A 26,045-nucleotide genomic window follows, 5' to 3' on the forward strand; every position below is an offset into this window, starting at 1 on the left:
CGTGAGAAAGCAGAGCCTCCCAGACCGCTGATTGATCTCCGGCAGGTGCCGGGGCGATGCCGCGTGCCAAGGTCCTCTCCTCGCTTTACATGTTGGATCTTTCCGTTGCAATGCCTCGTCGTGGAGTAGGTCTGGAGGCCGTGTTTGATCCCTCTGCCCCCCCCTCCCCATCCTCACTCCACGCTGGCCTTGCGTTGACCGCCCAGCGCCACGCTAGACCGGCATCAGTCCGTTCGCTGTGCCGGTAAATACCTGCCGTGTGAACGGCCCTGGGAACCGGGCGGGAAGGAACCAGACCTGAGTGTGACATAAGAGCAAAATGGCCGCTGTGTGAATATGTGTCGGTTGATGACAGTAACCTCTTCTCTGAACTGTTTCTAGTTTGTTACCAAGGCAACGCCGGATTCTCTGCCATTCAGTTAAACCACATGAAATGGAAAATAAATAACTTATTATATACTTTTATATACTTTGCACAGTAATCTACTGTGTCTATATTACTACCTACTATGCTAATATGTCTATACTACTATGCCTATATTGCTACCTACCTACTATGCTAGTATTATGTCTATACTACTATGCACTCCCAGGACTGCAGCACTCAAGTTCAACACTGTTTGACGAACAATCTTACTGACCCTTTGTTGCCAGAGTTGTACCCTTCCTGCTGACTTGTTGTACAGAACTTGTAAGTCGCTTTGGATAAAAGCCTCAGCTAAATGTAAAATCTAAACATGCAGATGGTAATTAGTGCCCTTTCCTGGAATGACGCATTGAACTCGTTGGGGGACCTGATGAAGCTTGTTGCCTGGATACTGATGACCTTCGCTATAAGACACCCGTTAGCTGAGATGATGTGCAGGTGGTGGCAGCTGAGAAAAAACATGTTTCGAAACTGCTTTTGACATTGGAAGAAGTATCTTAAAGGAACAGGGCAAAATTATGTGGAATACGTTTACCGTCTTCTCCAGAGTCCGATGAGAAGATAGATACCAATTTCCTCTCTGTGCGTTCAGTAGAAAGCTATCTGGCTACAAGCTAGCTTAGCTTAAAACTCAGGGAGAGGTGTTTTTGGCCAACACCTAGGCTAGCTGGTCCGTATATCCGCTTCCATTCATTTGTGCTAAGCTGGGATAGCTTGCAGCCAGATAGCTTTCTACTGAACGCACACAGAGAGGAAATTGGTTTCTATCTTCTTGTCTAAAGAAGACAGTAAGAAGAAGACGGCACATTTCCCATAATGTTGGTGTGTTCCTTTAAGGATTTCACTGCAAACATGACAAAATAGTCCAAAACCTGGCGTTTCAGTGCATGCTTGCCATAGGTACTTGTGTACAAACGTATGGTTGTTCAGGTGTTTCTTCTCCACTACGTCTGTCTGTGGTTTGTTCAGCTGAGCTGGTGGTACTGGCTTCAGCTAATGGCTCCAACACATTGGCTTGGAGAAGAAAATTCCACTCTCCTGTTTTAGGGCATTCCTCTGTTTTTACTTTCACGCAATGGAAAGTTGGACCAGCGAGCAGATGGTCCGAGTTCACAGGAGTGGAATTGGTCCTTCTGGCCCACTAAAAGAAGTTTTTACTAGGGCGCACACTGGTATTGGCAAAAGTCAGTTTGTATTAATACTTAATACATTACTGTTGACATGGAAATCGTGATGCATCTCGAGGGGGCCCTGAGTAACCAACTTATACAAATAAAGTGCTGAGAGTGAATGTCTCAGATCTACGGTCACGATTCTACGGCTACAGAGAAAAATGGTCCTGGACAAATTCAACATGCGGTCCATGTTTACAGCAAGTTTTGACCTTGATTTAGACTTACTGTAATATCGATGCCGTGACGCATAATGGAGACAATGAGTTATGTTTGTTTGAATAGACCACTGCAACACTTCCGGTATTTTGAGCTCATGGGATTGATTGATTGAAAACTTTATTAACAGATTGCAGAATGGGTACAATACAGTACGGCTCAATGCAAACAATTGTTAAGGGGATGCAGACCAGAAAAATATTTCGTCTTGTTTGCATCAGGGTCCCCCATTTTCAATTCATCAAGACATTTATCACATACAGATGTACAGTACTGTTACATCCAGACATTTATGACATACAAATATACAGTACTGTTAATAGAAAGAGATCATAAAAAATATATATACATTAGAAGGGGAAGAAACTACATTGGAGGGGGTTGGACATTTACTGGGCCCAGTTTCTAATTGCAGCCACCCTAGGTGCTCTTTGAGAGCGGTTTTGAAGGAGGGTAGGGATTCACATTATTTTACGACTGTGGGTAAGGCGTTCCACATTGTTGTGGCATAATTGCGAAACATGTTTAGTCCCTTGTTTGAGCCGAATCTGGGTTGAACATGATTTGTGGAACTCCCTCTGGTGTTGTGGTCATGTAATTCACTGACTTTTGGGAAGTATTTTGACATGCACATCGGTATCTTAGTGGTGTAGTCGTGTATCTTGTAGACCAGGCCCATTGCAAGTTGCTGTACTTTGTCGTCTACTCTAAGCCATCCTATGTTGTCAAAATGGGCAGGGGTGAGGTGGGTTTAGGAGTAAGGTCAAGCAGTAGTCTGACCAGTTTGTTTTGTGGTGTTTGTAGAGCGGGGGAAAGGGAGCGTGTGAATGAATGGTCCGTGTACGTTTTGATAGTTCGTTTTTCGTTTCAACCGGAAATACGAAAAAAACTAAAAGAAACGGAAATACGAGGTGTTTTCCTATTTCCGTTTGAAACCAAAATCGAAAAAACGGGGAAAAACAGAAATACAGAGCTGTTTTTCGTATTTTGGTGTCGGAATCAAATGAAAAAAATAAAGGAGTAAATAATGGGCCGATTTTGGTTTTTGACCTGTCGTATTCGATTTATATAGAATAATCTTCAGGACGAAGAGATAGCGTTTATATGTTTATTCAAAGGTAAGTATCGTTCAGCATGAGTGTAACTCCATTCACGGCTGGCAGCCAACTGACTGTCAGGACCCCTGGTCAGGTATACATAAGCAAGGCGCGCCTGTCGTAATGATATATTCACAGCATGAATAATATAGTAAAGATATATTCAAAGCATGAATATTACAGACCATTCCCTATTTCGTTATTCCTTTTTGATGTGAAGAATGGAGAACGGAACCACGTGACAAGTACATTTTTCAATGTAAAAGCCCTGCACGATCTTAACGAATATGTATAACGTTATTAAATATGATATAATAGAAGTTAAGAATAGGTACAGTTAGGGGCGCCCCAGTGGTGAACCACATAGCGCGCTCAGCCGCAACACGGCCGACCCGGGTTCGGCTCTCGAACTCGTCGTTATTTGCCGAATGTCTTCCCTTCCCCCCACTCTGTCTCCCATTCCTCCTCTGTCTCTCTCTACTGGACTGCCCAGTGGTATGTCATAAATGTATAGATGTAGCAGTACTGACTATCTGTATGTCATGTATGTCATATATGTCCTGATGAATTGAAAATGGGGGACCCTGATGTAAACAAGACGAAAGTCTTTCTCTGGTCTTCTGCATCCCCTTAACAATTGTGTGTATTGAGCTGTACTGTATTGTACCCATTCTGCAATCTGTTAATAAAGTTTTCAATCAATCAATCAATCAGCAATAAAGCGATAAAACGCCAAAAAATAAATCTTTAATAAAAAAAATAATAATAATAGGTACAGTTTATCATTACAGGACGTGATGTGAGTGTGTCTGACTGGAATAATGCAGTGTATGTATATGAGGAATTTCCGTTTTTCACCACAAGGTGGTAGCAAATCATTTTTAATCCATTGCAATGGCTTGATTTTACAAGCTGCCTATGCTATAAAGCAAATAGATCTTTTCAATAGAAGGTTACCCTACAAACCTACATGTTAAATGATATGGAAGTTAAAAATAGTTACAGATCAAATAAATAGATAGATATGGTAGGTTATAGAAACTAGAACAGCTTCAAAGGACATATTTGAGCTGTTGATATGTTGATATACGCTGCATTTCAGTAGAAATATTGCATCCTGATTGATAATGTAGTATAATTTGCCTGTGTTAAATTATACTTGTTCTTAAGTAATCGGTGTTAACTTCCATTTTGGAACTCAAGATAAAGGTTTAAAGTAAATTCTCAGGTGACTGAGCCACAGGAAGCATAATGGTTCATTTGAATATAGTACTAAGTCACAGCTGAGATCGCTAGACAGAGGACAGGAGGTAACATAGTCTTGTGACTATACTAGCTACCCTGTTGAAAACAGCTTCAAAGGAAAATACACAAAGAAAATCATTGATCATGTTAGAGTGTGAAGTTTCAGTGCCTTCTGTGGCACAGAGACACAGATAATGGAAGAGGAGGAAGCAGTGTTTAATATTTAGTAATCAGGACACATTAGAAATGTATTTTTCTATATTCAATTTAACTTTGATTAAACTGCAATTATCACTGAAATTATGTGTTCAATAAGGGGAACCAAATGATATTAAACTTGAAGTGGTTTATAGCCAAATTCACAGGATTAACACTTTGAGTGCCACGGACGCTTTATGTCGTTAGTTCATGCCGCCCGTTGAATGCCAGCAACGCTATATAGCGTTTGTTTGTCGTTTATTTTTTTTATTAGCGATTTGAATTCATATTTCATCAATCGAGCCTCACGCTAGTGCTCCAAACCCTCTCTGAGCTCCATTGGGAAAATACCGCCCCCTATCGTCTCTCCCTGTGTAACTGCACCCCATTGGATTCCAGTAAATGCTGTTTATCACGGAAAAGTTATATTTTCCTGAAACTTTCAAGAAAACGAGGGCTTTTCAAAATGCTATAAAACGGAAATGAACCGATTAAAAAAACAATCCGTTTCGACAATGTTGACTGCAAACAAGTCATTGATAAGCGACGGGCAGATTAGACACATAGCCATAATTTAAGACATACTGTAGATTATGCGTTCACAATGCTATCATTGAAGTGGGTGGTGGCATTCAACGGGGGTAAGGCGCACCGCATTGCTGGTAATCAAAGTGTTAATGGGACACCACTTGCAAATAGTTTATATTAGTATTAAATAATGTAATTATTTAGAAAGGCATGGTTTAAGACTTTAAGGAATCTAGGTGAATAATTTGAATAAATCAAATGATGAAATGTAATCTCTATACACTGAAATGGAAATAACTAATGTGACTATAAGCTTTGTGGGTTTACTTTGGCACAAACGAGTAATGATTTATGTTGACATGTGTGTCCTTGAGAGAATTACATTAATATCTATGTATCATGTTTGGTCAATATAATAGTGACAATGATTAGTGTTACAAAGGGTCAGATTAAACCGAATATATATATTTATTGCTTGAGACCCCATGTATAATATTTGTATATCGTCTGATATCCCTTGTATATTCTTTGTACATATACACGGAATATCCCTTTACCTAGGTACAGGCCAGACCATAATATTCGTTCTCCTATTGGACAGCGACCCCCTAGGCGCCACGGCCATACCCCCAATGCCGAGTTCAAAGCCACCGCCAAGGCTTGTCTCAACATGCCCAGATTTGCGCAGTAATACGAGACAGAAATAAGGCTGGTACTAGATTATTCACCTTACGTATAAATACGTCGCAGGTGGATACAGCAGTAGTCTTGTCTTATCCTAAAACGTTCGTTCAACGTATCGTTCGTTCCTTACTAGTAAAGCCTTCATCACGAGTCAACGACCAAGTGAAGTGAGCAACCTTGCATCTAAATAGAGCACTTAGAACCGCGTGCGAATAGGATAGTAAAAGTGTCAGAGCTTAGTGAAATAACGTCAAGTTCGACCTAGTTAAATGTGAAGTACCGTGCACAGGAGAATCTACACCGGTGAATGCAGAGCCCTTTCCGGCTGGATTATTATTGCTTTGGTACCGTGGCTGCTGGAGCAGAGAACCGTCTACCCCGCTGCTGTGTGGGATTTACCCGTGAGGAGCATCACTCGAGCCCGTCTCTAGGAAGAGGCTGGCTGGCTTTCATCCATGCTGTCCCGCATACTTGGATTATAGTTGCTGCTTTGTCTGCCGATCGAGGGGAGTATATGTACCGCCTCCCATAGCTGGAGCTTATTGATTCCTCGTTGATCCAGACTTTTGCATTCGAACATTCCTCTCCCCTGCTGGCTTACAACCGGAGGGAACCCCCTTAGTATCTCCAGCTGACCTACGAGTGTGCCTTATATAATTCTTATGCTACAGGTGGTATTAATTATCCCCTTCGTAATATGCTCATGGACTTACGCTCTTGACCTATTCATGCACATTCTTCGCCTTACAAGCGCAACTCTAATTCTCAATAAATGTAAAATAATATTGATGCTCTTCTAATAAATATTACAAACAGTACTTTCCTTGTTAAGCCGTGTTATTGTGTGGGTGTTCATCTCATATACCTGTGTACTGTATGGCCAGTAGTAATGTACATAACTCAGTAGTGGTTTAATGATACCATACTTATTCAATACAGTCAGGGAATTGTACCCCTCAGTTACAATTAGGCCTTAAACTCATTTGGAAAGAAATGCTGTCTTAATAAAGTTTTCAATCAATCACACGGGTCCCTCTGCTCTGCAGTGGACAGAAAATAAATTGTCTGCTATCCCTTCCCACTTTATCCAATAATGAGAGAGAACCCTAGATATTTTACTTATTTCAAGACATCTTGCCAAATCAGATTTGCTTACAAAATACCACTTACACAGCACCTTTAATTTCCCACCCTTTATTATGTGTCGTCCAACGTGTCCGTTTTATATTGATTGATTGATTGATTGAAAACTTTATTAACAGATTGCAGAATGGGTACAGTACAGCTCAATACATACAATTGTTAAGGGGATGCAGACCAGAGAAAGACGTTTGTCTTGTTTACATCAGGGTCCCCCATTTTCAAATCATAGTGAAAACACTTGTCTGAAGTGGGATTCGAACCCACGCCTCCAGAGGAGACTGCGACCTGAACGCAGCGCCTTAGACCGCTCGGCCATCCAGACTCTCTGGGATCCGTTACAATCGATGGCACCCCCTCTCGTGTTGATTGATTAAAAACTTTATTAACAGATTGCAGAATGGGTACAGTACAGCTCAATACATACAATTGTTAAGGGGATGCAGACCAGAGAAAGACTTTCGTCTTGTTTACATCAGGGTCCCCCATTTTCAATTCATCGTAACATATATGACATACATTACAGATAGACAGTACTGCTACATCTATACATTTATGACATACCAGATTTGCAAATACAGTACTGTTTGTGATACAAAAAGAGTCCAGAAAAAAAGTATATACATTTGGCGTAGAAACTGTACATTGGATTGGGTACATATGTATATACTCTGTCAGGATCTATGGGTAACAGTACTGTATATTTGAATATCGTATATGTCACAAATGTAACAGTATACTAAATACCTGTATGTCTGTCCCTATGTATGTTGTGTATGTCATAAATGTCACTATGAATTGAAAATGGGGGACCCTGATGTAAACAAGACGAAAGTATTTCTCTGGTCTGCATCCCCTTAACAATTGTGTGTATTGAGCTGTACTGTATTGTACCCATTCTGCAATCTGTTAAATAAAGTTTTCATTCATTCATTCATTTCAGTTGAAAAATTATTCCCCTACGTTGCGTGGTGGTGGTGACACATTAATTGTAGGCTATGTGTCACGGATCGATTTGAAATTGTGACCGGTCACTTCATAGGAATTCCCCTAAACCCTGTCTCGTTACCTCTGACCTAGATACTTAAAAGGCTATAGCACTTCCGCGTTACATGGAGCTCGTGGAGGGGGAATATAACCACTTTACCCCCCTTCACTACCCACTTTCAAAAACACTCTAAAAAAACACCTACTGTACGGGAGACTGCAATTCGAAACTGGCCCCTGTAAATGTCCGAAACTGCCCCCCCCCCCCCACAACCCCCTCCTGGGGGACCTTGATGGAAACAAGACAAACGTCTTTTTCAGGTCTGCATCCCCTTAACAATTGTATGTATTGAGCTGTACTGTACTGTACCCATTCTGCAATCTGTTAATAAAGTTTTCAATCAATCAATCAATCAATCAATACCCCCCTACGCCCCCGCTGCGTGATTACGAAACCTAGCCGCATTTCTCGGAGACGCTCTCTGATTGGCACTGACGCGTTTGCCCAATCCGTGACGAGCTGTGTCTTTGCCCATTTCCACGTCAAACAGCCTGCAAACTACCTGGCGTTCTATCGCCATGCTCTAAGACAAACTCTAACCTTAACCAACTTCGAAAGAGTGCCTAAGCTTAACCAGTGTAGAAACAGGCGTCGGCCAATCAGAGAGCGTCTCCGAGAAATGCGGCTAGGTTTCGTAATCACCCCCCCCCCCCGCTCTCTCCTACGACCTCAAAATACCGGAAGTGCGATAAACCGAGAATATAAATATTGAGCCGCTGTTACCACTCAGTCATAAGCCAGTCACTCGTTTCATACGGGAGGAGGAGTTGAAAGCGCATTGAATTTACTTTTGACGCGGATACATCGGTAAGATCAGCTTGTATTCATATATTGTATTTTGTGACTATTTCATTTAGACACTTTTTAAACACCACACCATATTGTATCTGTGTATTACTAAAACATTTGCACTATCTCTTTCTTTTTGCATTTAAAAAAGTTTGCGTTTGTACTTCATTGTCTGCATTTTGTACTTTATTTTGTACTTTAGTTAGTTCGTACTTTAGTTGTATATTGTATACATTGTACAGTAGTGTTTGGTCTCTATTCTGTTGACCTTTTCACTGTATGAAGCACAATCTCAGGGGGTTCCATACAGAACCAAGCATTTCACTGTAATGTATGTACATGTACCCATGTGACAAAAAAAACTTGAACTGGCTTTCGCAAGTTCTATTTTAATTATATTAAGGTTTCGTTGTATATCCACTGCATCATCATAGTCTACTGTAGATTACTATTATAGTGGTATAATAGCAATCAAATATGTATTCAAAGTATCGATTCGAAAGGTTACACCTTTCGTATCATCTTCGTATTGTTTTCTTACGCCCCGAGCACACTGCTCACGAATGAACACGGACGGACGGGCGGCTGCCTCTTCACTTCCGCTCCCATGTTAACGGACGATAGTAGGCACACTGGCCGCGAGTGGGAGCGCGCCTCCCGAGTGGCTGGCGAGCGGCAAGCTATTTTTTCGCCTCGATCCTATTTGAGGCGGCGCGCCACGCGCATTGTCACAGAAATACAATTGAATATCTGCATTATTACCACAGATATAGATGTTGTTCAACCAGCTGTGTCTGTATCTGCAAATAAACGCCTTGAATGTTTGTCTGTATGTTTGTTTATACCTATAACTATTACAATGTTGCATAATAATAATAATAATAATAATAATAATAATAATAATAATAATAATAATAATAATAATAATAATAATATTATTAATAATAATAATAATAATAATAATAATAATAATAATAATAAGCTCTTGCTGCTGCTGGGGCTACACGCTGCTCTTTCAGGAGTACAGTCACACTGATCATCATTCTAAAATGACTGACTTCGCATATAGACTAGGCATTTACAGCTGTCCCAATGTAAATATGCCTTCCTCGGTGCGCTTCCGCACGCTCAAGTCGTAGGTCCAGTGTGCCTGACCAGGGCCCCGTTTCATGTACCGGGATAACCGAGTTAGCCGGATAACTTTAGCTGGATAACTGGGTTAGCCTGACTTTCCGATTTCATGTACCTGGATTTTCCAAATCACCATGACAACATATCCAAAAGTTTGAGCCTGGTCGAAAGCAGAGTTCAAGTTCAAGTTAGCCTGAACTATCGCCACGCCCCCGCAAAGAAGTGACAGCCCGTTTCCTGAAACTATTCCCACAGTCTACGATCTGCATTATACCATTCTGAATTACGTTTTTGTGCTCCATTCTTCCAGAGGGGGCTTTTGAAATGTAAAATAGACCCAAAATGCTGATATTAAATTCACTTTGTCCTAAATAATGCACGTTATATATACCGTGGCGACGGTGGCGCTCGCTCGTGCGATGTACACATGATGTGGTTATTTTAATTGTAACTGGGATTAAGATGTCTGATGAGATGCGCTGTTTGACGGATTTGAGAAATTGAATGAGCCGTTGACGTCACATTAATGAATGAGGATAAAGAGATAAACTTCATTCAAAACAAAGGATATTCTAAACACGGGTCTCTCGTTCATTAATGTATAAACAATGAATTTATCCCATCTGGCTCTGTGGCCCAGCGGTAGTGCTCAAGCCTCCCAATCCACCGACCGGGGTTCAAATCCCCGTGTTTCCAATATGATTTTTTTGAATATAATATTAATGATTATACGCCAAAGTAGCCTGGTTTTAAGTTAAAATATTATAAATCTACATGCATTGAGGATGTCATTCTTTATATAGCTCTCAACGTGCACCAAATTGAATTATTCCTATATTGCAAAAAGAAGGACCCCGGTCTTGAACCCGGGTCGTCCGTGTGGAAGTCAAAAGAACAACCCGTTGGACCACATTGGAGATAAGTTAAATATTGACTATACATCAATCAATGGGCAAGAAAGCCGTCTCGTAATTCTGTATAACAGTTAACTAGTTATTTTCGCTAGCAAGATCTCATTTGATTATTCAATCCAGCAGGCAAGTTTAAAGAAATATAATCTGATTGATTGAGGTAATGAGGGACTTAGAATTAGCCTATAGATAACGCATTTAACTTGTCGGCGAGGCGATTGAGCCTATTGCAATCTGTCAATAAAGTCTTAAATCAATTAATCAATCAATGCCGTTGAGAATCAGGGTCTCTGCCATCGATACGTGCTGGCTTTCCACCTAAAACGGGAGCGCGCATCTAGCCTGACTTGAGCCTGACTCTCAAGTCTGGCTTGAGTTAACGAGACTGAATCCTCCTTTGTGAAACAGGAAAATCCCGGCTTTGAACATCGGGTTAACTGAAGCTGGATAATGGACATGTTGATCGACTTAGTTGAACCACGTACATGAAACAGGGCCCAGGCGCGCGATCTCACGAGGGAGCCGCACGTGAAATTCGTTCGTGAGCAGTGAGTTCGGGGCGTTATACGTATCGCCGCGACGTCATGCGCCTCGAGTCACACTTTCGTTTTTTTTCGTTTTTGTCAGCCAAGCACACTGATGTAGTACACTGCCAAAGCAGTAGGTGGCAGTAGGTGGCAAACATGAAGGCAATTTCAACCAATCAGAACGAATGTGCCAATACACTTCCTGGTGGAAGCTCCAGCAAAAGAAAATGTCAATAAGGCAGGCGCCTATGCCGCGCCACCATCTTGCTTTACTCAATGCAGCAATAATTTTTCAGCAAAGCCTAATAAAAGTGCAATAAACAAAACGGATACATTCACTGTGTGTTCTGCCTGTCATTTGTTGATGAAACAAAACTAACATCAACACAAGTGACCACCAAGAGCGGATAGTTTAGGCTAAAAAACGATCGGTAGCATTGTAGCATTGTTAGCTGCATGCTAACGTCAATGGAGTATGCCATTATAACAATATAGCATTGTGGCTAGAAGCTAACGTTAGCTCACGCTACTTAGCCAGCATCAAAACTGATGATATCGCGAGCTATCAGTAGTTAGATAACATTAGAGACAACGCTGTGTGTATTAAACAAAGGTGAATAGATGACTGGGCCATTTTGTTTAATGCTTCTTAAGTTGAAAGAGGAACTCTGAGCTAACAGGGTCTGAATCCTGATAGCTCACGTTAGCCAGCTGCTCATGCAATCGGTAATGCTAGCAGAATGAATGGATGTAAACTTTATTTAACATATTGCATATGGGTACAATACAATACGGCTCAATACAAACAATTGTTAAGGGAATGCAGACTGTTGTAGCTTGGACTGGGGTCCTTATAACAATAACTTGACAACACATGGTAGCTGAAGCTATTTGGGACACGGAGCTCTGTCCCAAACACACACACTGTACACAGGAAGGGCACGCAGATGGTATCTACTGCGCATGGGCGTTTTCGCAACAACTGCTCCGTGCTGACTACACGCTGTTGTCGAAGCGGTTTTTTTGCGTATCTCCAAACGCAAACACAATTTTGCGTTTCAGCCGTATCCACAAAAAAATGCCAAAAAACGCATTTCTGTGTAGATAGGACATCAAACGTCGTCAAAAACGTATAAAAAAACGCCAGGAATACACTAGTCTAACCATAGACTAGCCTTAGTCTACTTGTGACACTTGGATAGACACAAAACAAAACGTGTTCAACGTCCTACGTCATAACTCATTCATTAAAGTTGATGTTACAATGTTTTTTTACACTAACATTTAAATGTCTTTTTCTCTAGGTTTAACAGGTAGACATGGCAGCAGTTGAAGTTGAAGTCCCAAACCAGGTATGTCTGGTCATCTGGAACACTTTCTATTCTACATTCATTTTCTACTACATTTCTACAATTTTATTGACTGACTTTAATTAACATTGTCAAATAAACGACTGATACATAGGTTGTCTGTCTGTTATGTTTGACCAAAACCTGTTGATTGTATAGCCTTTTAAACGGGAACGTCCCTGAATTTCAGCATCAATATGTTATTGTTGTTTCCAAGCCAAGGGTAGTTTTTAGTTGGAATGATTTAGAAACACCCTTGAGTCAATTTCCGCTGTCAGTTAAGCAGCAGTGTGCCTACATTTGGAGGAAATAACACAAGAGTAGTTTGTTCATCGCTTTCTACATGCTTTCTAGTCACCTTTTGACCCCAAATTAGGGAACTTAAGTGAACGAGTGGTTTTGTGTCTTATCGCCCTTTTCACTCTCCATGGGTATGCAGCTATGTTTCTAGCATATAGCGATAGAGTGACGATACATTTCCTGATAGTTTTAGGACGATACTAGTAGCAACAACATACAGCCTACACTCACTGTAAGAAAAAAAGCTGCAAGAAAACGGTAAATGTCTGGCATCAATGGTTTCCAAATACTTACTGTCAAATTACAGTCAAATCAAATACATTTACAGATTACAACCTTTATTTAATGGTTCATATTTTGATAAAAGGTAATTTACTGTATTTTTTATGGCATTTGCACTTAAAGTAGAAAAAACAGTAATCTGTAAAATAATACAGTGAATTTCCTGTGAAAAAACATAATTATTTTTTACAGTGTAGCGGGACAGTTTTTGATTTCCATTGATTTGTTCCCAGAACCTGGTGGAGCGTGTGAGCAGCCTCCTGTTGGTGAGCTCCACCTATGGCATGCTGTCCAGTGTCTACTGCAGCACCAAGGAGACCTACCCGTACATCAAGTCTGTGTGTGAGGCAGCAGAGCAGGGCGTGAGAACCATCACGTCTGTGGCTCTCACCAGTGCCATGCCCATCATCAGCAAGCTGGAGCCTCAGAGTAAGAAAAAATTAAATAATAATGATTTTGACCTACATAGATTTAGGTAACAATTGCAACTTCGAAGTGTGTTTTATTTACAATATCTTCTATATCACATCAAATGTTTTGTGCTCATTGTGAAACTGGAATTCCTTGTCAAGTGAGTGTGTGGACCTAATGAGCCAGAGGCTTTTCTGGGATTTCCAAACCAGTCAGCAGACTCATTCTCATCTTAACCTCTGACCCAATTATATGATCTATCGCCTTACGATCACGCCGAGGCACGATACAATTTTTTAAACAATATGTTTATTGGTATTTTTTTTTCTTCAGTTTTACAGCATCAGTTCAACAGTTCAACAACCATACAAAAGGAAATGCTGCCAACTGCCCCCCTCCCCGAGTTACAGAAAAATAGATACAAAATACCCCCCCCCCCCCCTAAAATAAAAATAAAAAATCATTATAAACAAAAAGAAAACCTCTAGGCCAGACCCCCCCCCTCCCCTCCCCCAGACTAGGACCTCAACAAATTCAGTTTTTTCTTTTTTTTTACACATTTTGAGAATTTAGTAAACCCAGTTACACCCGTCTAACAGGTGCCTGTACTTCTATACCAAACAAATAAATATCTAACGTTACATCTTTTCTCTTCAAAGAGCAACTAATAACATTTACAGTATCATTCATTGCAATATATACCCATCAGAAAGACAAAAGGGAGCTTCAATAATAGCCTACATCATCAACCTACTATGTAATCTGTTCTAAGTATTGCCTGCCCTAAACCCAGCCCAGCATTTATCAAAGAGATGTGGTTTTTTCTTAAGATTGAACATTATTTTCTCTGATGCCATGTACGAAGAGATTTCACTAAGCCACATAGACATGGGCGGGGATTCAGCACTTTTCCACAGCATGGCAATACACTTGTTCCCTGCAATCATGGCCAATTTAATGATCCGCACCTTGCCTCTCTTATCTGGAGAAATGTCAGACATGTCTCCTAATAATGCTAATTTAGGTGTACATGGGATCTCAAACCCTGTGACCTCTTCGAGAGAGGCACGATACAATTACCGTTACTTAAAGTGACGACCCACTCAAATCGTTCACTTTAAACAAGTCTTTTTAACACTACACCACATTTTATCTATTTATTACTAAAATATTTGCATTATATCTCTAGCTCATTTTAGCATTTTGTTTGCATTTTGTACTTTAGTTTTGTATATTGTATATTTTGTATAGTGTTTAGTCTTTATTCTTTTTACTTTCTTTTTTATTGTATGAAGCACAATCGCAGGAGGCTCATACAGAACCAAGCATTTCAGCACTGTATATGTGACAAATAAAACCACAAAAAACACAAATAAAATAAAACTTGAACTTGAAACTTGAATTGCCCCATCCATAAATACCTCTTACTGCAGTGAGACATGTTTATTTCTTTACCCTTTTGTACACATCCTGTATCAGCCTGCGTTACTCAGTATTGTCTGTTCTTGTTTTATTGCCAACAGTCACCATCGCCAACGACTTGGCCTGTAAAGGTCTGGACAAGATTGAGAAAACGTTACCGATCCTCCACCAGCCTTCCGACCAGGTATGTGGCTGCTCTTTGCACAAGGATTGGCACGGCTAGATGCCAGGAAGGTTTGGCACAGAGAGAGTTAGCCAATCTTCTGGCGGCTTATCTATGACCTCTGTCCCGTCTGACACCGCGTTGCCTCATTTGGGCTGAGCTCACAACCAAACTGAAATCCTTTTCTCCTTTTTTATTTATTTTTTGCCTTTCTATCTTTTTCTCCTACCACATGCTGCCCTACTGTCGGTCTGGGGAGGGTGTAGACTACCACATGCTGCCCTACTGTTGGTCTGGGGAGGGTGTAGACTACCACATGCTGCCCTACTGTTGGTCTGGGGAGGGTGTAGACTACCACATGCTGCCCTACTGTCGGTCTGGTGGAGGGTGTACACTACTACATGCTGCCCTACTGTCGGTCTGGTGGAGGGTGTAGACTACTACATGCTGCCCTACTGTCGGTCTGGTGGAGGGTGTAGACTACTACATGCTGCCCTACTGTCAGTCCGGGGAGGGTGTAGACTACCACACGCTGCCCTACTGTCGGTCTGGTGGAGGGTGTAGACTACCACATGCTGCCCTACTGTCGGTCTGGTGGAGGGTGTAGACTACCACATGCTGCCCTACTGTCGGTCTGGTGGAGGGTGTAGACTACCACATGCTGCCCTACTGTCGGTCTGGTGGAGAGTGTAGACTACTACATGCTGCCCTACTGTCGGTCTGGTGGAGGGTGTAGACTACTACATGCTGCCCTACCGTCAGTCCGGGGAGGGTGTAGACTATCATATGCCTCCTCCAATACATGTGGAGTCGCCAGCCTCTTCTTTTCACCTGACAGCGAGGAGTTTCACTGGGAGAACGTAACGCGTGCAGAGGTTCACGCTATTTCCCCCAGGTCCATGCTGAACAGGCGACCCGACCGACTAGTAGGAGTCGCTGTTTGCAACGACCAGGACTCATCCCACCGGGTTCCTACCCGCGAACACTGACAATCGTGTTCGTAGGGATGACTGACCGAGCCACTGACAGCTGTAATCGAACCCAGAGTCTCTGTCTCTGGTGGTAGGCGAGTGCTTAGACCTCTACGCTACTCCCCTTTTTTACATTTTCTTCTCTTCTTTTCCTCCCGCCCAGATCGTAGCCAGCGCCAAGGGCGTGGTCACCGGCGCTAAGGACACCGTCTCCGACACGCTGACCAGCGTGGCGCAAATGGCGCGGGGCGTGGTGCAGGAGGGAGTGGAGATGACCAGGGCTGTGGTCAGTGGCGGCGTCAACACCGTGCTGGAGACCCGCATGGCTCGGCTGGTCAGCAGTGGGGTGGACATGGCCCTCGGGACGTCCGAGAGCTTGGTGGACCAGTACCTGCCCCTGACCGAGGACGAGCTGGGTGGGTTGGCTCAGAGACAAGGTCTTAGTGTCGGCAAACAGCGGGCTACATGGCTACATAGCTACATGGCTAGTTTGGCTACATAGCTACATGGCTACATGGCTACAGGGCTACATGTAGGGTTGCCACCCGTCCCGTAAAATACGGAATCGTCCCGTAATTGGAAACTAAAAGACGCATTCCGTATTGGACTAATACGGGATGCACTTTGTCCCGTATTTTAAGGTTGCCAGCCGACCTACAAAAACAAGCCAAAAACAAGCAAAATTGTGTCCAAAAGTTGCGGAAAATAAACAGACTTGGCAACTCTGGTATGATGGGCGTGCGCTCAGCAGCTCACGACCAATGAGAATTCGCGCTTTCACGTTGCTAAAATACATTCTGTGCCGTTGTGCCAATCCTCAAGTTACTTCTGCTCAGCTCAGTCACTGCATCACTGTGCTGTTTGAAAATGTCTACAGCAGACAATACTCCACCGCGTCCTAAAAAGACAAAACGCCTCCAGCAGTACAGACCTGAGTGGGAACTGGCAAACCCCTAGCTTGATAGCATCAGTGGAGATGTTTATAAAGCAAACTGCAAAGTATGTAGGTGTGTGTTTTCTGTGGTGCATAGTGGACTGACTGACATCAGACATTAATATTGAGTTTTTAAAGTCTAATAAATAAACATGTATTTATATTAATCAATATAATTAAATAGTGTGCCCATTTAAACTCTTATGTTGTTATGCTCATCTGGAAAAACGGAATTCTTCATAATGGATTAACAGTTAATAAATACATAAATGCAAAAATACATAAATAAATACTTAAACATAAATAAATAAATAAATAGTGTTCAGACAACAATATAATTTTTTTTCCGGACAGGTGTCCCTTATTTCTATTAGTGAAAGGTGGCAACCCTAGCTACATGGCTACATGGCTACATAGCTACATGGCTACATAGCTGAACTGAAGTGACCCCCCCCCTCTTTTCTCGACCCTCCCCCTCGGACGAACAAAGTGAACTGGACCGATTCCAACATCAACAGCGCACTGCAGTTCACTCATCTCAATGGCTGATCCCTGATCAGAAGTATGTTGCCTCATCTCAAAAGCCTGTTGGATATTTCTTCTGTCAGAGCAAGTCGGATCCATGTCAAATTCTAATAGATTGATTAAAATGTATTATCATCATACAGCACAAGTGCAGTACAACGAAAGGAAGTTTGGCATCCAACCAGAGTGCAAATGTAACAGTAAAGTGCAATAGTAATATACAATGTACAGGTGATTAAACTGGGTATGTGTGAGGAAAGCAACACTTATGATTGGAGGATAAAGAAAAGAGGGCAGGGTTTGAGATAGGTCAATTGTATTGAATGAATCTAAAAGCACACATACTGTGCCTCTATTTCACATGGATCCACCTTTTTCTGACAGAAAGAAATGTCCAATAGGCTTTTGAGAGGAGGCAACATGCCTCTAACCGGGGGTCAAACGTGGTGATGATTGAGCCGCAGTTTGCTGTCGATGTTGGAATTGGTCCAGTTTTCAGCAGGAAAAACAGCAGCTTGTCAAAGAGGAAGTTTGCTTCAGGGGTCAATGTTCTCCGTCTCAGAGTGACAAATAAACATTAGCGGTTGTTTGCAGCTGGAAGATAAACCCAGAGGCTCACAGAGGCTACTAGGACATTATCCTATAAACAATGCTGCCAATTAGCCTACTAGCCTTCTTAAATGTTTGTATCAATGGACCCCCTTGTAAACGACAAACATGCCAGAAGCTGTCCTTACTAGGCACGATAGAGGGGATAAAAGTATTAAAAACCATTGTAGTCTCCTTTCCTTCCCTTTTATTGAAGACCTAAACCAATGTACAAGAACAAATACATCTTCACAGTAAAATTCATATAATATTATTATAATTATTTTGAACAGATTAGACTTTTGAGAACTGAACATTGTAACAATGATACCTAATGAAACAATAGGGCGGTAAACTTCTGAGAAAATGTTTCAATTTCAACTTCAAGTTTGCTTTTATTTGTCCATCTGAAATGGTCAACATGCTTTTAACTTCACGCCTCCGTCCCCCTTGTCGCGACAGAAACGGAGGCCAAGATGGTGAGAGGCTTTGACCAGGAGCAGCCGAGCTACTACGTCCGCCTGGGGTCCCTCTCCACCAAGCTCCGCAAGCGGGCGTACGCCAAGGCCCTGGCCCATGTACAGGATGCCAAGCAGCGCAGTCACGAGTCCATCACCAAGCTGAACCACACCTTTGACCTGGTGGGTGAGCTGGAGGGCTGTAGTTATTCAAAGTAACAGTACTTTTTTGACCTTAGTCACGTTACAGTAAGTGAGATATCCATAGCATTGGTGATGAGGAAAGGTTAATAGTTTGGTTTTGGAGGCATTGTTCTTCACTATGAGCAGGGGAAAGCCCCTGGCATCAATAGTTACCATTGGTTTTTTTTGTCTGTTACGGTACACTGTGACCAATGTTTTAGGAATATATAGATGAGAAGCTAAATCATACACATCTACCAGATTCAAAATCAGAAGTAACAGATTACATTAAGGAGATTCTCTTTCCCAAGTGGTAGCTTGTGGCCAGTGAACCGTCCGGTAAAGTTGTTGAATATTCCTTCTTTCCAGATTGAATATGCCAGAAATAACATTAATGGGGCCAACCACAAGGTGTACGACAAGCTGAGCCCCTTTGTGGACTGGAGGTCCAGTGGTCCGACCCAGGCCAATGGCCACGGGGCAGAGGTAAGGTTCTTCAGCTGGGCAAAACATAAATAAATAGATAAGAAGTAGAGTCTGAATGAAACAATGAGAGACAGTTTTGGAAAAGTAAAGATGTAACATTACATTTCTATTCCTTGCATTAGGGTTTTATTCTATTTATCAGTGAAGTATCATTTGATGAGGGTGAGCGCTGGTCTCAAGAAGAATTCAGACTGGAGATGGTTTTCAAGAGGCAATGGCTCAGTTGATGAAGAAGGTGATTTAATTCAGCATACAAGCATAGGTTACACAGCAACAGTGGTCCATCCTGACACAGACAACTTGGTTCTGTCGAGTGTGTCCCCTAATGTCAAGATGTGTGGCTTATATGTGTTTACCGAATCTAAATGCTGTGATACCTGGGTAAACTGGTTTGGTCTCTGCCTCAAATGGAAAACCAACACAGACCACATACACAAAAAAGCAAATCAAAGACTCTTCTTTCTCCGCCAGCTTAAGAAATACAGAGTCAATAAACATCTCTTGCTCCGTTTCTACCAGGCCATTATACAAAGCATCCTCACCTTCTCCATAACTGTTTGGTACAGCAATCTGGACACTCACTCAAAAAACAAACTACAAAGAATCATCAATAAATCCTCAAAAATAATCTGCACCCCCCTCCCTTCCCTCGAATCACTCCACCGCCAAATCACAATCAGGAGAGCCAGGAAAATCATCTCCGACCCCACTCACCCAGCACACCACATCTTCCAGCTGCTGCCCTCCGGGAGGCGCTACAGATCCCTGACCACCAAAACAACCCGGTTCAAAAACAGCTTCTTCCCCACTGCCATACGGACACTGAACTCCCTGTAGCACCCCCCCCCCCCCCCTGTAGTACCCCCCGCAACCCCCCTTACCTCTGCTGACATGGACATGGACAAACTCGGAACTGTATCTATGTAATTGTGTTTTCTTTTATGTACGCTGTAAGTGATGTTATATGTTCTATGTTTTTATGTTTTTATGTTGGAACTGCTATGAAATCTGCACTGAAACTAAATTCCACCAGCCTGGCTGGGTGGTCATTAAATAAATTGATTGATTGATTGATTGGTCTGCGTGAGGTTCTAATGGGTGAGGGGGTGTGAGCTCAACTCTCGGTCACCTGCAATACTGGGTGTGTGTGTCATTCATCAGTGTGTGTGGTCCACTTAACCAGTCTGTCTTGTTAGTTTAGACAATGGTCACATGAGAGTGTGTGTGTGTGTGTGTGTCATGAAACTAGTGTGTGATTAGGTCAGTCTGGGTGGATTGTGTCTGGGTGGATTAATATTATTTATCTAGCTAGTTTTAATTTAATCTTAAATCAATGGCCCTATGAACATAAATTGTTACGTCATTAGCTATCCATGTTTGTGAACGCACACACAAACGTCCACAGTAAGACAAGATATTACACGTCTGTCTGACCTCATCCGTCTCCTCCTCCTCCACTCAGGCCATCGAGTCTCGTACCCTGGGCCTGGCACGCTCCCTCACCCAGCAGCTGCAGACCACATGTCTGGTCTTCGTGTCCGGCCTGAAGGGCCTTCCCAACAACATCCAGCAGGAGGCGCTGTCGCTCAGCCACTCGGCCGCACAGGTCTACACCAGCTTCAGTCAGGCCGTCTCCTTCAGGGACCTTCCAGACGGTGTGCTGGCCAGCAGCAAATCCAAGTTGGTCAAGATGAAGGAATCTATCGACAGCGTCATGGATTACCTCGTCAATAACACGCCGCTCAACTGGCTGGTCGGGCCCTTCTACCCCCGGCTCCCTCCTCCGGAACAGGCCCCGGCCCCAGCCACACCCACCACGTCCCCCCTCTCCCCACCGCACCAGAAGGCCCCCATGGAGGTGGAGATGGCGTCACTTGGTTCCGACAAGCTATTAGTGGTTGATGCAGTTTTATAAACACAATGCTTTTTTATTCATAATAATAATAATTCAGAGAATGTTGTAGGATGAAATTATTTTAACTGCTTTTAGTGACACACACACAGCTATTTACATTCTGCGGCTGCAATGCTGTATTATCCATTTCCATATCAATCCAAATAAACTGCTGTTTTCACAACTTTTACCTGAATTTAGTCTATTTTTTATATATAATCATTGAACAGGTGACTACTACTTACACAAGCTTATGTTAACTACTGTATGTGTGCTATACTGCTTGAAAGAGACCAAATTGTCAGGTGGTCCAAATACGCTGTTGTCGGGTGAAAACCCCGTAAACTTTTCTGGAATTAAAGAGAAATTCCACCGCAAAGCAACATTAAACTTGTTTAGATTAGATTAGAATCAAATACATTGTCATCATACAGCACAAGTACAGAACAACAAAAATAAGTTTGGCATCTAAACAGAGTGCAAATGTAACAGTAAAGTGCAATAGTAATATACAACGTACATGTCATAAAACTGGGTATAAAATATATAAATTAGTACTACTGAGTAATAGTGCTAATCATGCCATTTACATTTAGTCATTTAGCTGACGCTTTTATCCAAAGCGACTTACAAGTTTTGTACAACACGTCAGTAGGAAGGGTACAACTCTATCAGCTGAGTAACAATGTTCATCAAAGTGTTCAGACTTGAGTGCTACAGTGTATGTTAGTATATTAGAAAGTGCATGACAGTAAGAAGGTTATTTTCTTTTATTTTTTTTTCTCATTTCAGATATTGATTGAATAATTGTGTCTTTAGTCGACGGCGAAAGATTGGTCTGGTTTCGGCTGTCCTAACTGTGGTGGGAAGTTCGTTCCACCATTGTGGGGCAAGGACCGAGAATAGGCGGCTTCTCTTTGATGACCCTCCCGGAGCTCGGATAGGAGTAGGTCCTATGTATGAATAATCAGATGTATGTATGTAAGAGTTATAGTATTAATATGTACAGTGATACAGATATAAAGACACTATGGTAGTAAATAATACTGACCAGCAGTGTAACTAGTAAGAGTATGGAGGGGGGTGGAGCAGGGGTACACCTGACTCGTTTACCAGGCGAGCTGCTGAGGGGAAGAAACTCAGTCTGTGGCGGGACCTAAGTGTCTGGGGCAGCTGTAGCCGCCTGCCGTGGGGGAGCATGGTGAAGAGGTTATGACCCGGGTGGGCGGGGTCTGCCATGATCTTCCTCACCCTCAAGGCCCTGGTGGAGTGTAGGGACTCGAGGGAGGGAAGGGGGCAGCCGATCACCCTCTCCGTCGAGCGTATCACCCGCTGCAGCTTGGCCTTGTCTCTGACCGTGGCTGCAGGGAACCAGGTGATGATGGAGAGGGTGAGGATGGACTGGATGATGGCAGTGTAAAACTGGACCATCATGGTCCTCGGCAGCCTGAGCTTCCTCAGTTGACGTAGAAAGAACATCCTCTTCCGGGCCTTTTTGTTGAGAGCGATGGAATTCAACTCCCATTTGAGGTCCCGGGACATAATACACAAATAACATAAAACATATTTTTTGAATGCCAACGTTTCATTAGAATGACTATTTCCTCTGTGAATCAAGTTAAAAAAAAGTTGTGGGTACCGTGCAAAACAGCGCCCACCTCAGGTGACACAGAGGAGTGTTGTGCTTCACTAACGACAGTAAATCAATGTAAGTCGTTTCTGTTAAGATATGTACAGTTATGGTTTGACACGTTTTAAGGCCCACCCAGTGAAACGGTGCTATTTTGCGTGCCCCTTCATCAAAATATATCCTCTGGTCATTCACAGAATGTCCTTCTTTGCCCAAGCAGCCTGAAGCCCCTTGTCTCACGGTGTAGTTTTGGAAACGTTTTGGAAATTATTGATCTGGGACGTTCATTGTGCCAGGTCTTCACCCTTAAATAGTTACAAAAATCTTTCTGCAGTCTCAATTTCGAATTTCCTCCTAGATTTGGAAATTGCTTGTAGCATGTTGTCTCTCAACACAGCATTCCCCAAGATCTAAAGATATCAATTGGTGGGGCGGCTACGTGGCGTAGTGGGCAAGGCGCTCGCCACGAATGCAAAGACGCTGGGCTCGCCTGTTCGAGCCCAGCGCTCCACATTGCTTTCAGTTTAGCTGGTCGTTCATACTAATACACATTGGCCGTATTAGGGGGTGGGAAACTGATGGGTGGGGATCGGGCGTTGTGGACAGCGACTCCTACAGGTCGGTTGGTGCGCCTGCGCAGTAGAATCAGGAAGTGTCGGGGGCAGCGTGAGCCTCCCACGCGTTACTCCTCGCCACTGAGAGATCGAGCTGCGCAGGTGAAAAGATGCGACTGCTGTTACCTCAGGTACCGGAGGGGACTTGTGCTATGTATGACTTAGTCCACATTGCAGCCGGCTTGTGGGAGGCAAGAAACAACGTTCGTGACAGGGGAGGGTTGAATTGGATGATACGAAATTGGGATGGGAGAAAATGTAGAAAATGGGAGAAAAAGTGGATAAAAAAAAAAAAAAAATCAATTGGTGATAAAACCCTGGAAAGAGTAGAGCATTTTAAATACCTTGGTGTGTGGTTTGATAAAAGACTGAATGTGATGAGATGTTTGAGAGGGCTGGATTGGGGAGCAAGTAGATCTGCAATGAGAACAATTTATATTAGCCTCATCAGATCAATAATAGACTATGGATGTATTATATATAGGTCTGCAGCAAAAACTAATTTAAAGAAGTTGGATGTAATCCAGAGCAAAGCGCTGAGATTGTGTTGTGGGGCTATGAAAACTACGGCAGTTGCAGCACTCCAAGTGGAGATGCATATTAGAAGAGATCAGGTGGCACTAGTGTATTGGGCCAACCTTAGAGGTCACAAGGATGAACATATTAGCAGAAATGTCCTAGTGCATTGCCAGGAAAATGAGAAAGCTCAACTAGAAGTTTTTGGGTGGATTATAGAACAAAAAGCCAGAGAGATGGGCCTTCTGGAACTTAGTGTGTGTCCAACAGTCTGTTTCCCAGCAGTTCCACTGTGGTTGATGAGTACTCCTGTTGTTGATTTAGAATGATCTATTAGAGTTAAAAGGGAGAAAGGAGATTAACAGTCATATGGTGGAGAGCCATATCAGGTTAATATGGAGAAAGACTGGTGGCTTATACTGATGCATCTAAGATAGAATCAAACAGAGTGGGTGCTGCATTTACAATCCCCAGTCTTAGAATAAAAAAAAAAAAAAAAAGAGAGATTAAGTAACAGACTAGCCATCTATTTGGCAGAACTAGTAGCTATAATGATTTATTTATTTTATCCTGGATAGAGGAGAATAGACATAAGAGTGATGTCTTAATTGCGTCAGACTATTGTTTCATTGATAAGTATTCGAGATGTTGTGTCCCAGTCAAGGCTGGACATTGTGCTGGAAATAGTGCAGATGGTAGAAAGACTTCAGCACTCAAGTATCAATGTTGTCTTTTTGTGGGTTCTGGCCCATATAGGAGTTTGAGGGAATGAGTTGGCGGATAAGTTGGCCAAAAAGGCTTGTGAACTTCCTCGAGTCACTGAAAATATACAGAGTAGTAAAGCTGAAATCCAAATGTAACGGATATGTGCCGCGATAGTGTGACTACGGCACATAGAAGTGTGTAAAACTCACTCCCCAGAGGCAGATAAACCGAGCGATTAGAGGGGAATTCCCTTCTTGGCGCAGCGGTTTGCTATACTGGCCCCGGAGCAGACGCTCGGGGTTCGACTCCCACTCGAGGCATGGTCGAAGTTTCGTGACGGGTACTAGGACGTACCCGTTATACTGGTGCCGTGACCCGGATGCCTTGGGTGGTGTGAGTTTAGGGGGGGTGAATGTAACGGATATGTGCCGCGATAGTGTGACTACGGCACATAGAAGTGTGTAAAACTCACTCCCCAGAGGCTGATAAACCGAGCGCTTAGAGGAGAATTCCCTTCTTGGCGCAGCGGTTTGCTATACTGGCCCCGGAGCAGACGCTCGGGGTTCGACTCCCACTCGAGGCATGGTCGAAGTTTCGTGACGGGTACTAGGACGTACCCGTTATACAAAGTATAGTCAAACTAAAGGCTAAGGAAAAATGGAAAGTCATGTGGGATAATGAGAGGACAGGGAGATGGTTTTATGGGGTTAAAAAAAGGGTGGGTTGGAGTAGGGCTACTAGTAGAAACAAGAGGAGGAAATGTTTACAAGAATGAGGTTGGGACATACAGGGTTGAACAGTACGTTAGTAAAGTAAAAAAAAACATACTAATGGCTAATGGGCTATGTGAGTGCGGTGTTAGTCAAGACAGTATCGAATATTTTGAAAATTCTTACGTTTTCTGATGATACTAATTTACTTTGTTCAGGGGAGGACATAAAAGAATAATTGAAAACAGTAGAAAGGGAATTGATAAAGTTAAAGAAATGGTTTGATAGGAATAAGTTGTCTCTATTAGATCGTCTCCAACATGGGGTTGGTGTCAGTGGCACTGCACTAGCATGGTTCTCCTCCTATCTCAGGAATAGAAGCTTTGCTGTCAACATCGCCAACTGCTCCTCCCCCTCAACCTCCCTCTCCTGTGGGGTCCTGCAAGGGTCCATCCTTGGCCCGATCCTGTTCTCTCGTTACATGCTACCCCTTGGTCCAATCATTCAGAAGCACAACATCTCTTTTCACTGTTATGCTGACGACACACAGCTTTACGTTTCCCTGAAACCTAACAACCAGTCTCTACTTAACAGTCTCATGTCCTGCCTGGATGACGTTAAATGTTGGATGGCACAAAACATTCTACAACTAAATCAAAACAAATGCAAAATAATCCTCTTCGGTCCCCCAGACGCTGTCACCACCCTTACCAACAGCCTTGGCAACCTGTCCTCCCTGGTCAAGCCTTATGTCAAGAACCTAGGTGTAATTTTTCAACCCACAATTT

General features: G+C 42.7%; 1 protein-coding gene across 1 annotated transcript; it reads left to right on the forward strand.

Moving 5' to 3' along the window:
• The first annotated feature begins 8,461 nt into the window (after positions 1-8,461).
• Positions 8,462-21,251, forward strand: LOC311233891 (perilipin-2-like). Its single transcript, XM_084320963.1, has 8 exons — positions 8,462-8,565; positions 12,421-12,468; positions 13,281-13,476; positions 14,982-15,064; positions 16,178-16,430; positions 18,524-18,702; positions 19,072-19,188; positions 20,651-21,251. Exons 2-8 carry the CDS (start codon positions 12,436-12,438, stop codon positions 21,101-21,103), a joined length of 1,314 nt encoding a protein of 437 aa, XP_084177089.1. The 5' UTR covers positions 8,462-8,565; positions 12,421-12,435; the 3' UTR covers positions 21,104-21,251.
• Positions 21,252-26,045: the final 4,794 nt, after the last annotated feature.

Source organism: Notolepis coatsorum, assembly GCF_963971535.1.
Source record: "Notolepis coatsorum genome assembly, chromosome: 1".
NCBI lineage: Eukaryota > Metazoa > Chordata > Actinopteri > Aulopiformes > Paralepididae > Notolepis > Notolepis coatsorum.